Source organism: Lissotriton vulgaris, chromosome 1_1 (genome assembly GCF_964263255.1).
Source record: "Lissotriton vulgaris chromosome 1_1, aLisVul1.2, whole genome shotgun sequence".
In the NCBI taxonomy this organism is placed as follows: domain Eukaryota; kingdom Metazoa; phylum Chordata; class Amphibia; order Caudata; family Salamandridae; genus Lissotriton; species Lissotriton vulgaris.
Genome location: NC_141685.1, coordinates 604,054,794 through 604,068,066, shown reverse-complemented (window position 1 = coordinate 604,068,066; position 13,273 = coordinate 604,054,794). Strand labels below are relative to the sequence as shown.

The window sequence follows — 13,273 nt, the reverse complement described above, 5'->3', positions numbered from 1 at the left end:
GCCCGAAGCGGCGTAGCCGGGGCGCGCCTTTTCCCGCCCAAGAGGGGTTGTCCTAGACACCTACACCGTTGGCCACGCCCTGTAGGCGGTCGGAGGAGGGTCCACGCCCTCCCGGAGAAGAATAAATGGAGCAGCAATCCAAGGAAGCATCCTCTTGTTCCTGTGCTTGGAAGCTGCACCTCCTCGTTGCACGTGAGCCCTTGACGGAACAAGAGCCAATTTTGACCCACCCACCAGCCCCTGATGACAGCGTTTTGTATTGCAATAAAATCGATTGATGATGATATTATCTCTTTTTCAGGTTGTTTCTAATAAAGTTTGATGTCTCTTTTTCAGGTTGTTTCTAATAAAGTTTGATGTTTTGATATACAATAAATGGTTGCTCTTTTAGCATGAACTCAGGCGAGTATCGCAGCTGTGATGAAAGAAGTGTATTGTAGAGAAAAAAGTTTATACTTGAAATGCTGGTATAACAGTATATGTCGTTCTCAGTAGATTAAACAATGTCGTATTTATTTTTTGGTCGGGCGGTAAGGTCATGATCGGTGAGCAGTAATTGGAAGATCCCTAGAGGTGGGGCGCCACCCATTATGGATGGGAGCACCCGGGGGGAGGCGGCCATTGGCCCCTCACGCGGGGAGGCGGTCAAGACCCCTCCCTGGGGAGGAGGGGCTACGGGTCCCCTCCTTCGAATTTCCCGGGGCCAGGACATCCGCAACGGCGGATGTGGTAAGCAGTGTGGGGTGGGAGGGGGGTCTACGCCACCTTCTAGACACCTCACACGAGTCCTCGGACGACCACCGAGATGGCGTCGAGTAAGTATGGGCCCCCGTTAAGACAAGGGAAATTGGAAGTTGGCACAGAGGTACAGTCCTCTGTGCGCCCGCCCCTCACAAGTAAGGGGGGGGTCTGGTATTAGGGATCTGACACCGGTTACGACCTTGCCGTTGGCCCGTAATGTTAGGATGTACAATTTGAATTTTGAGAAATGCATTTACAGGATGTTTTAGAATCGGCTAGGAGAACCTTTGTATTAGAGATATGTTAAGGTTAGCCAATAAACATCGCATCGTAATGTATAAATGAAATTGTACATGATATGAAACTGTTATTTTAATGTTTTAATTTTGTTTCATATTTTAATAAATACGGCCGGGAGGGTAACTCCCTCCCGCCTTCCAAAAGCTCAAGAACTGTATCCTTCTTCCCATTCTTGGGGATTGTGTTGGGAGGGGGTGACGGGTATCCAGACCATATGTCACATGCAGTCCGGGCAGAAGGGAAACTGCATCATTCAGATTATTTGTTGTTAACAGCTTTCTTCTTTGCAATGCCGTTTTGTTCAGAATGGCCACAGCTCTACCTTGAACCAGTGCTTAATTTGTAAATGAAAGAGTGCCAGTGCCCAACGCTCTGCTCTGAAACATGTGGGCAATGCAAATAAATGTGTGCACACTGGAAACCAAGGCTGTGTAGTCCCAAATCCACATCATGCCTCCTAAATCCACTATTAGACACCTGTATCCCCCTTATCAAGGGCTACTGGTATTATACGGCAGGGAAGGACCAAATTATACAGCAGGGTTAAGTAAATTATGCAGCAAGAAAAGGCAGATTATGTGGCATAATGCAGCACATTTTATGATAGTTTTACTTCATCATTGCACCTCATTAGTACCAGTTTAACATCCAAATATAGCAATAAGCAACAGAAAAGAACAGTCATCCTTTGCAAAGGGCCTTCCTCTGTGACGCAACACGTCACTACATTTTTAGAATCTTTTAATCGTTTGAGCTAGAAACAAAAAAAAAATTCTTAAATCTGCGGATGATGCAGCAGATGATGGATTATGTGGCAAAAGTGTAAAATCTACAATTATGTATCAAACGCAATGGCTATCCAAACGCATAATTCCAGTGGCCCTGTTTTTATCACACTTCTCTTCCTTGGTCTTTCTGCTTTTTTTACTTTTCTGTCTCTTGCTCTCTGCAAATGTCTGATGCAGAAAATAAGTGTAGTCCTTAAAAATAAATGCAGGTGCCCCCCAAACACCGGCAAGCAAATTAAGCATTGTGTTGAACATGTGGTCTCACAGTATTTTTGTTTATCAAGAAGAAAATCCACTATTAATTAAAAGCACAACTAAACCAGAGCAGATTGTAAATATCAATTATAATTAAGAAACATGCGCATTCATAAAAAAGATCAAAAAGCTGCAAATGATTTTGCTATCCAATGCATGCTTGAATCTACAAACCTGCTCCATCATCAGTTAGCTCCAAGATGAACGGCGTCCCATGCTGGTGCTCAATGATGACTGTTACATGTGCTTCCAGAACAGGAGAATACCCTTGAGTGACTTGCGCATACACCAGCAGCGGCTCTGGGAATCTGAGCGTCTGCTCGCTCGTGTGGACCTTCACAGTCACAGGAGGGACATCATGGTCGGCTGCACGAGATGTCACGGTCACAGTCGGAGCTTGACTGCAGTTCAGTGTATTTATAACAGTGTATGTCCAATTCCCAGTCTAAGAGAACAGAATGAAATGTCATTTTATTTCAATTTAAAACGAACATTAGTTACTAAGAATAATAAGTGACTCAATGTAACCAGGGACACTGTGTTCAATCCTGGGCTTCCACATAATCCAATCATTATTTTCAGCATGTTAGTGTAACTGGTTGACTTAAAATGAAACAACACTGCAACTCCAAGTGTGCATGAGGTTGTTAATGGAAAACAAAAGACTAAATATGGAATCCCATATGACATGGAGTCAGTAGGTAACTGTAAAGATTGTGTTACCTTCAAGCTCCTCTGCTTATAAAAGGAGTTGCGTGAAATCACGTGAGACAGTTGCTTTATACAGTGAGTTGTTTCCATTGATAGTTGCATGAATATATATACTTTTTAATATTTTGCATGACATATTTTATTGGGGAGTCACAGGTGGGCATCCATGAAAGGAATACTTAGCACCTTTCTAGTGGTAACATGATGACAGATTGTGAAAGCTTTGAAATGAAATAGAGAATTTCCCCAGTAACTACATTTCAATATTTTAATAAACAATAGGAATAGAAACATGATAATCAATGGACGTTTTCTGCAAAACAAGGCTCAGTTTTTTAGTCAGTGAGGGCGAAGAATGGGGAAATATATTTGTATGAACTGTTAAACACAATAGATGCTCTTCTATAAAAGGCAAATCTGAGATAAGATGTTTTTAGCTAGGGGAACGCTAAATACCTTGTTCTTATGTTGATGTGGGAAACCTTCTGCATGCTTGTTAACAGGTTAAAAAAAGAGTCTCCTAGTAGCATTCCTAGCAAAGGAAAAAAAGTAAATAAAACAACAAAGGAATTGCTCTGCCAGCAAAGCCTGTGCTACTTCCCACCAGCAGTCACTACATCTCACCTCCCATTACCACTACTGCATGCTGATCTCATTGCCACGCCCTTGACCTCTCAAGCACACCTGTGGCCCATTCACCACTACACCCAGCAGTACCTTTTTTTTCCTTCTCCCTCTCTTTGATGTTGTACTGCTCTCATTTGGCCAAGCCACCAAGGCTCTCTTTCCCCCAAGTATTCCTCCTCCCCCCTCCTCAATCCCATGGGTTCCAACCGTGAACCCCCCCACCACTCCATGGCCTCACACCAATCGCCAAGACACTACTGTCTGCCACTTTTAACTCCCACAAGTGCCAATTGGGGTACAGCTAATTGGTAGGTGAGAAAGAAGAGAGGCATCCCCAAGCATGACTCAGAGTCTGGAAGGCAGGAGGGAAGTTTGGCAAAATGCTGCCTTGATGTCAAATGTGTGTGCACACATGCTTATCTATGTTTTTGTGAGTTAGACATTTGGCTATTCTTGTAGGAGAGAGTACTCCAACCAATATAATAAATACAATCTAAGTAGGTCACTTTGCAGTTCTAAGAGAATCTCTACTTGGTAGCTTTGGTATAAGCAGCAGGCAATTCCCCAGAGGAATGTGTGTTAATTCAAGTGTTGCTAAACAGCATTAAAGTCAAGAACACCAGTTTATTCCCTAATCAATTTAGAAATATCAAGAAAAATGTAATCAGCAAAAAATACTTAAGTAGCTAAATAAGGTAAGGAGACCTGGAAACACTAATGTTAAAAATCTGGACTTGGGGGGCGTGGCTAGGGCCCCGCGCAAGATGGCACTTAGAGGTGCTTCTCCGCCGAGCCGGACCTTCTGGTGTCGTTTTGAGGCATCTCTACAGTGTGCCCTGAGCTCTAATAGCGCTCATTCTCCATCAGAATGTAAGCGCTACCAGGTGCGCTGTTTTCTTTTATCTGCGGTGAAACGCTTTGCCGATTCCGGAGCTGCCACGTCTGTCACCTGTGGCGGCCGCCATTTTTCCTGGAGTGCATTTCCCTTCACGAACCTGCACACATCTTCAAAATGTCATGCTGGGACACGACAATTCCACTGTGAATTTTCTCTCTCTTTACCCATGCTTACTACATAAATGTAGTGCTTTTTACTGTTTTTCAGCCGTTTGGTGTCTGTTTTTCATATGAATTTTTGATGTCTCACAGAATAATGTCAACTAATGCTCCCTGAAGGTTTGCTGCTTAATGCTTACATTATTTTCTACGGTGTTTACGACTGGAACATTCTGAAGCGCACCCGCCACCAAGTGAGTTGCCTATCTTATTTACATTTTAGCGCTGCATCAAGCTTTTGGCGCCAAGCATCTGTGGTTGGTCTTGCCCGCCATTTTGTTTTACGGCACTTCTCCTCATTGATTTATCGGTTCATTCAAGCGCTGTGTTTTGAATGTTTGGCTTCCCTCTGACATTTGTGGCTATTGTTTACAACACTCTTCTAACTAGCCACATTTTCCTCCTATTTTTGTACAACTTTTTGCATTGGTGCATTGAAATTTCACTCAACATATCCTGATCACTTTTTCTCATTGGAGGTTTCTTCTTCCTTCCTGGCTTTTTCATCAAATATATTTTTTCTGCCTTACTTTATGGTAGTGCTCTATGGGCAAACTGCGCAAACCTAAATTTATCTTTGTACCCTCTCGCAGTGTTCAGGACCCGACTTCTTCAATTGCTCTTATCTCTACTACTGCATTTCCAATGGCTGGAACTACTCCTAATCGGTCATCCTCAACACAGTCTACATCATCCAAATCTTCTCCTCCTATTACTTCGTCCAAACGCTTGAAACAAGACCCTCCGTCTCCTGACAAATCATCTTCTCCTATCTCTATGGAACTCATTTTGGAGGAGATTCACGCTCCGCGCCCATTTGTTGAGGAAACTAACAATGAATTGAAATCTCTGAAAGAAAAATGGTAATCTATGGAGGGCAGAGTTTCATATGTGGAACAACAGGTCTCTCTTCTCTTCTCTAGAAAAGTCGGACCTTGCCCTTAAGCAACATAGAGGATTTGGAAAATAGAAATAGGAGGAATAATCTCCCCATTTATGGTCTGCCTGAATCTCTGGAAGGTGATGACCCTGTTACATTTTTCACCTCTTTTCTCCCAAAATTACTGGACATGCCACCCACCACTTCTCTTATCATCCAAAGAGCGCATAGACTTGGTCCACGCTCTTCTACTTCACCGAAACTACGTGGAGTCATCATTCTCTTCTTGAAATTCACGGATCTTCTCTTAGTCCTTTCTGCATCTAGAGCCAAGCGTCAAGTTTCTTGGTTGGGCCAGAGAGTGTTCCTCTCTCAAGATGTTTCCAATGCCACGGCAGCCAGAAGAAAGGAGTTTCTCAATATTTGTGCGCCCTTATGCTCTCTTGGAGCTAGATATGGCTTGTTTCACCCATGCATTTTCAAGGTCACTCAGGCTGGAAGCTGCAGCTTGGCATGACTCCACTAGGAAGGATGTTTTCAGCAGAGGTCTTCTCAAGCCTTTTTCTATGCAGGTGGGAGTGTGGTCTCCCTGGGTAAGCCTTGGCACCTTGCCCAAGTTCCCACAGTGGCAGGAGCTCTGTCACTCCTGCTAGCCACTTCCTTATGGAGATGAAATGCGAAGTTAAAGTTTCATCTCCTCTCTCAGAGCTTGAAGTGGTTTTTCCCTTGTGCTGTGACCACAGACAGAAAATGTAGGGTGGCCTTGGCCGTAAATGGTTTCAGTTCCTCTGTCCTCAATTTGGGATCTCTACTTAAAAAAAAGAGCTGTGAAAACTGCTTGTGTGTCACCGCTGTTCCCTGCCCCTTTCAGATAGCTAATCTCTGCTAAGTAGCAACTGTTAACACCACAGCCACATTTCCTTTTTAATTATTATTTATTTTTAAATTGTATACTGATATACAAGACTTATTGTGCAAAATGCTACAAAAGAACTTAATTCCTTAAACATGAAGTTATATAATGTAATGTTCTTGGTACATGTAAAACTTGCATTCCAGTCTTTGATAATATTGCACTACTAACATTGTTTTGCTCCGTGATGCAAGCTACCTTTTCATCCCCAACTCCTTTCACGACAATGCAAATATTCTAAGAGATATACGTATCTAAAGTATCACATGAAGTCCTAATGTTCCCCTAAACTACTGCCCAATGTAAGTTTATAAAATATTTTAGAAAATGTGTAACTGATCATTCATTTTGCATTTTTAATATCAGCTTCTCATATGGACCTATTATTGCTATTTCTTTGGTCCATTCTTTTAATCAGGGGGGTATTCTCTTATTTTAGTGACATAAAAAGCACACTTTGAGTACTGCTAATGTAGTGTCCAGCCATCACGTTTTCCAGTTGTTCATCTTAGGAATTGTTCCCTACTTCCCTACCTACTTTAGTGTTGTTTCCCTTATCATTCTAGATTTTTTCTCCAAGGTTGGCCAACAAAGATTTTAAGTATGCCTCTTCAATCAGTATTTCATAAAGACCTGAAATCAGTTTCTTATATTCCATTGTTTCAGATAAACTGCTTCAGAATGAGGTACCCTGGCGACCTTATAGGTGTACACTTTGGCTTTCAAACAGTGTTGGAATTGTAGCTAATAGAAGATTTGTGAAGAATCCTAGTGGAACTCTGTGTGTAGATCTTGAATGGATTTAACCTTTTCACTTTCAAGTATTTTGTGCTATACGTAGAATCCATTTTCTAACCCAAATCTGCCAGTTTAAAGTTTGTCAATTATTTACAGATCACCTGCTAATTCAGAAAGCCTAGCTGTTACAGAATGTTATGCCTGGATGCCCACATTTTTAGTTATCCCACCATTACCGGGTTGTTTCTGCTGTGTTCTGTAGTATGACACACACTATTTACGTGTGGGCCTCACATTTCTCTCTGGACATAGTGTTCTAGTCTGCTGTTTTCTAATCATTGAAATGATAGGTCATCTGGGATAAATGCGGGGCTCTGTGGTACAATTCAACCCTGCGAAGTTGGAGAACTCCAGAAATGGTTGTCACATTTAGTCTGGCAGCTGTCGGTTATGGGGAATGTTTTGCCTGATAAATTGCTTCATTTGGCAATCAACTTGTTGTATTAAAGTATGAGGAACTGCGAGAGGTAGCATGTCTAGGACATAATTAAAGCAAGTGGGAGAGACTATTTGCATTGTTTATACCCACCCCCACTATTAGATCTGGCATCCTCGGTGTGGTTTCCCCCTTACATTTTGCCTTCAGACCTCCAATATTTACTGACTTCATTTTTGCTGGCTTTAGGACTATGCTCACTTTACCACTGCTTACCAGTTTTAAAATGCTTGTGCTCTCTCCTTAAAACATGTTAAATTAGCTGTACCCAATTGCCATATTTAATGTATTTGCACATCCGTTGTTAAGTGACACTATCTGTGCCAAGGGCCTGGAAATGAAATGCTTCTAGTGGGTCTGCAGCATTGATTATGCCACCCACTGAAGTAGTACTATGAACATGTCTGAGGCTTGATATTACAGCATTTGTGTGCAGTTTCAACAGCATTGTCGACCTGTGGCAAAACAAGCCTTTTGCCAGGTCAAACCTTCTTTTTTCATACATATGTCACCTCTAAGGTAGGCCCTGGACTATGGAATTGTAATGAAAAATCCTAACTTGTAGTTTTCCTGGCTTACCCATTTGGTGCCTGCAACCTATCTCTGGGTAACATGACTGGGTTTGGATGACAGTTGGACTTTGTGCATTCTGCTGCACACCCTGTGTAGTTAGTCGGGATCCAGGGCAGGGCAAGCAGAGCAACTGTGCACTTCAAAGCCCTGATTCTAGAAGCTTCTTCCCACTTCAAAGGCACAACTGGGCATATATACTGGATCTCAGACACCACCACTTCAGTACACTTCTGGACCTGTGTATACTTTGACAGCAAGAAGGACTGCTGTGCTGGTGAAAGGACTGCCACTCTGCTGAACTGCTGTTCAGAAGGACTGCTGTACTGACCTGCTGCCTGCTTCTCTCTTGTCAGGGTGAGAAGGACTGAACCTGCATCTCTTGAACCCAGTGGTCCCCAGTGAGACACCAAGGGCTAGTTAGCTGGCATCCTGATCTGAAGCCTTGTGGGCCCAACAGGCTTCCAACAACATTGTATCTGCACCTGGGCTCTGCCATCTGTCTTCCCTGCCAAGTGGTGTCACCCCGGTCCTAGACAATATAAAGTTCTCCGCCAGCCTCCGTGGATCCAGTGGAACCAGCGCATTTCCTCTGCTGCATGGCACAACCCTGAGCAGAACCGACACATCTCTGCCCATGTGGACTGGACTCATCGCAAAGACCCAGCATCGCCACTGCAGCCTGCAGTGGCTTTAGAATCACTGCTGTATGAGACATCCTCGACACAGGCCCTCACATCCCTCATCAACACCAGCCTTGATGATGAACTCAGCATCTCAACGCTCTGAGGAAGTAATCATTGGAGCCAGTGAGGAGACTACGCCATTTAATTTGCGTTTGATGGGTGAAAGCAACTTTACCGGCAACATCAACCTCGGAGGACAAAGAGCCAGCGTCATTTGGCGCCCGAGTGCGGGACGCCGCGGCAAGCCAACAGCACCACACAAGTAAGTGAGAAGCAGGAAAAGCGATCTCCATGATATGACATCGTATTTTTGATTGTTTTGAAAGAGTGTACCAGTGTTAAATCCAGACCTCCTGGCGTATATTGAACCATATCTCTTGGTCCTGATGGGATCCCTGAAACTTTGGTAGTTCAAAACGCGTAGACCTTTTTTGTTTACCAGACAATTGTATACTTAAAGTGTTTGAGCTGTGTTGTGCACATTTAGGAAACTGTTGTACAATATTGTAAAAAAATATATATATATATGAGGGAACAGTGTGCACAACTAACTTAGGCATCAATTTTCACTTTGAAACTGGGAGGGAGCACACTCCTGACCTCTCAGCCAGGTCGCCCCTTCGCATTCTGGTACATGCAGTAAACACAATTCAGGACAAAGTTTGTAAGTATTACACCAAGGTTGGTGCAAGCAGGTGCTTGGTACAAGGTATCTCTAGACACGAGACATGGCTCGTGTTTCAGGATAGTATCCTTCATCAGTAGAGATCAGTTTGGAGTGGCTAAGAGGCTGCCAAACAATCCAGGTTTGTTGCCTCTCGGGCGCGGAGGTTCTTCGCCTATATAGATTGTCCTGAATCGTGTGAACTGCATGTACCAGAATGTGAAGGGGCGACCCGGCTGAGAGGTCAGGAGTGTGCTCCCTCCCTGTTTCCTGTTTAGGGCTCCTGTGTGCCTCCGTAGCTGACGAGCTATAGGCGAAGCACCTCCGCGCCCGAGAGGCAACGAAGCCTGCATTGTTTGGCAGCCTCTTAGCCACCCCAAACTGATCTCTACTGATGAAGGATACTATCCTGAACACGAGGCATGTCTTGTGTCTAGAGATACCTTGTACCAAGCACCTGCTTGCACCAACCTTGGTGTAATACTTACGAACTTTGTCCTGAATCGTGTGAACTGCATGTACCAGAATGCGAAGGGGCGACCCGGCTGAGAGGTCAGGAGTGTGCTCCCTCCCTGTTTCCTGTTTAGGGCTCCCGTGAGCCTCCGTAGCTTATGAGCTATAGGCGAAGCACCTCCGCGCCCGAGAGGCAACGAAGCCTGGATTGTTTGGCAGCCTCTTAGCCACCCCAAACTGATCTTTACTCATTAAGGATACTATCCTGAAACACGAGCCATGTCTCGTGTCTAGAGATACCTTGTACCAAGCACCTGCTTGCACCAACTTTGGTGTAATACTTACGAACTTTGTCCTGAATCGTGTGAACTGCATGTCCCAGAATGCAAAGGGGCGACCTGGCTGAGAGGTCAGGAGTGTGCTCCCTCCCTGTTTCCTGTTTAGGGCTCCTGTGAGCCTCCGTATCTGACAAGCTATAGGCGAAGCGCCTCCGCGCCCGAGAGGCAACGAAGCCTGGATTGTTTGGCAGCCTCTTAGCCACCCCAAACTGATCTTTACTCATGAAGGATACTATCCTGAAACACGAGCCATGTCTCGTGTCTAGAGATACCTTGTACCAAGCACCTGCTTGCACCAACTTTGGTGTAATACTTACGAACTTTGTCCTGAATCGTGTGAACTGCATGTACCAGAATGCAAAGGGGCGACCTGGCTGAGAGGTCAGGAGTGTGCTCCCTCCCTGTTTCCTGTTTAGGGCTCCTGTGAGCCTCCGTAGCTGACAAGCTATAGGCGAAGTGCCTCCGCGCCCGAGAGGCAACGAAGCCTGGATTGTTTGGCAGCCTCTTAGCCACCCCAAACTGATCTCTACTGATGAAGAATACTATCCTGAAACACGAGCCATGTCTCATGTCTAGAGATACCTTGTACCAAGCACCTGCTTGCACCAACCTTGGTGTAATACTTACGAACTTTGTCCTGAATCGTGTGATCTGCATGTACCAGAATGCGAAGGGGCGACCCGGCTGAGAGGTCAGGAGTGTGCTCCCTCCCTGTTTCCTGTTTAGGGCTCCCGTGAGCCTCCGTAGCTGACAAGCTATAGGCGAAGCGCCTCCGCGCCCGAGAGGCAACGAAGCCTGGATTGTTTGGCAGCCTCTTAGCCACCCCAAACTGATCTCTACTGATGAAGAATACTATCCTGAAACACGAGCCATGTCTCATGTCTAGAGATACCTTGTACCAAGCACCTGCTTGCACCAACCTTGATGTAATACTTACGAACTTTGTCCTGAATCGTGTGATCTGCATGTACCAGAATGCGAAGGGGCGACCCGGCTGAGAGGTCAGGAGTGTGCTCCCTCCCTGTTTCCTGTTTAGGGCTCCCGTGAGCCTCCGTAGCTGACGAGCTATAGGCGAATCACCTCCGCGCCCGAGAGGCAACGAAGCCTGGATTGTTTGGCAGCCTCTTAGCCACCCCAAACTGAACTCTACTGATGAAGGATACAATGAAACACGAACCATGTCTCGTGTCTAGAGATACCTTGTACCAAGCACCTGCTTGCATCAACTTTGGTATAATACTTACGAACTTTGTCCCGAATCGTGTGAACTCCATGTACCAGAATGCTAAGGGGCGACCCGGCTGAGAGGTCAGGAGTGTGCTCCCTCCCTGTTTCCTGTTTAGGGCTCCCGTGAGCCTCCGTAGGTGCGAGCTATAGGCGAAGGACCTCCGCGCCCGAGAGGCAACGAAGCCTGGATTGTTTGGCAGCCTCTTAGCCACCCCAAACTGATCTCTACTGATGAAGGATACTATCCTGAAACACGAGCCATGTCTCGTGTCTAGAGATACCTTGTACAAAGCACCTGCTTGCACCAACCTTGGTGTAATACTTACGAACTTTGTACTGAATCGTGTGAACTGCATGTACCAGAATGCGAAGGGGCGACCCGGCTGAGAGGTCAGGAGTGTGCTCCCTCCCTGTTTCCTGTTTAGGGCTCCCGTGAGCCTCCGTAGCTGACGAGTTATAGGCGAAGCACCTCCGCGCCCGAGAGGCAACGAAGCCTGGATTGTTTGGCAGCCTCTTAGCCACCCCAAAGTGATCTCTACTGATGAAGGATACTATCCTGAAACACGAGCTATGTCTTGTGTTTAGAGATACCTTGTACTAAGCACCTGCTTGCACAAACCTTGGTGTAATACTTACGAACTTTGTCCTGAATCGTGTGAACTGCATGTACAAGAATGCGATGGGGCGAACTGGCTGAGAGGTCAGGAGTGTGCTCCCTCCCTGTTTCTTATCAATTTTCTCTTTGTTTGGTTGTTTTCCGCTATGGTCCCCCACTGGTTGTGAGTCCACATAGAGTGACCCTATGGACGGGTACATTGTTGTGTGTAGAGTGTTTGTGATGGATGAATGAAGGATTGGCTCTGAATGTATGAGTTTGTTGATGTTTGTAAGGTGGTGTGATTTTCGGGGAAAAAAATTATTTCTTATTTTTCTTATTGTCGAGTACACAGAAGTGTTTAGTTATTATACTTTGTTGTGGAAACAGTCTATATATTGTTTAATTTTGAAAAAGATGTTGGTGTTCTTTTTACAAATTAATAAGTTCAAAAGGACAGGTGCTATGAAAATAAAAGCTATTAATTAGCCCATGGTCGTATGGATTTTTGAAACTGCGCCATTGTCTTAAGTAGGGAGAATTGTGTATAAGTATTGTCATTTGGTTTGTTTTCTTGCTCAAGAGAGCTCAGCCTTACTGATTTAGAGCCACACCCATTGTTGTTATTTGGAACTCAGCATCTCAGCCTTGCAGCTCCTCAGAACTGATGCAATGCATCAGCCACTGTGCTCCGCATCCTTGATGCCGGACTCTACATTACAGGATCCTTGATGGCAACAAAGACCCTCGCATCGCAGCTTCGCTTCTTCTCGGAGCCAACGCATCACTTCAGCTGCTCTACGCATCTTTGATGGGGATACTTGCAATGCTTCACAAAGCAGGATTTAAGGTACTCTGTTCATCTTGGCTAACTGGGTCCCTGTTGCTGGCCAATGCTCCATTGCTGGCTGCCTGAACTTGTGACTTTGTCCAGGTCTGCGCAACCAAATACCAACAGTTGGCACTTTGTGCTTTTGGCACTATTTATACTAACATCTTATCTTTTTTGTGTGGTGTTGTTGCTTATTTACTGTTTGATGTTCTGCACAAATGTTTTACATATTGCCTTCAAGTTAAGTCTGACCACTCTGTGCCAAGCTACCAGAGGGTTGCGTACAGGTTAATTTAGGGTTGGCTTGTGCCTTACCCTGACAAGGTTTGTTGTTGCTGCTCGACCAGGGCTCACACCTAAGCCAACCACTACCCCCATTTGTTGCACCTGCATAAGGAGCTGT

General features: G+C 45.0%; 1 protein-coding gene across 1 annotated transcript in view; it reads right to left on the bottom strand.

Annotated features, from left to right (window-relative positions):
* The window catches only part of LOC147747551 (calcium-activated chloride channel regulator 1-like), a 365,801-nt gene that overhangs the window by 88,168 nt on the left and 264,360 nt on the right, over nt 1-13,273 (bottom strand). The window contains exon 11 of the mRNA XM_086925678.1: nt 2,259-2,529. Within this exon, the coding sequence (XP_086781804.1) occupies nt 2,259-2,529 (271 nt within the window). The remainder of the gene's footprint in view (nt 1-2,258; nt 2,530-13,273) is intronic.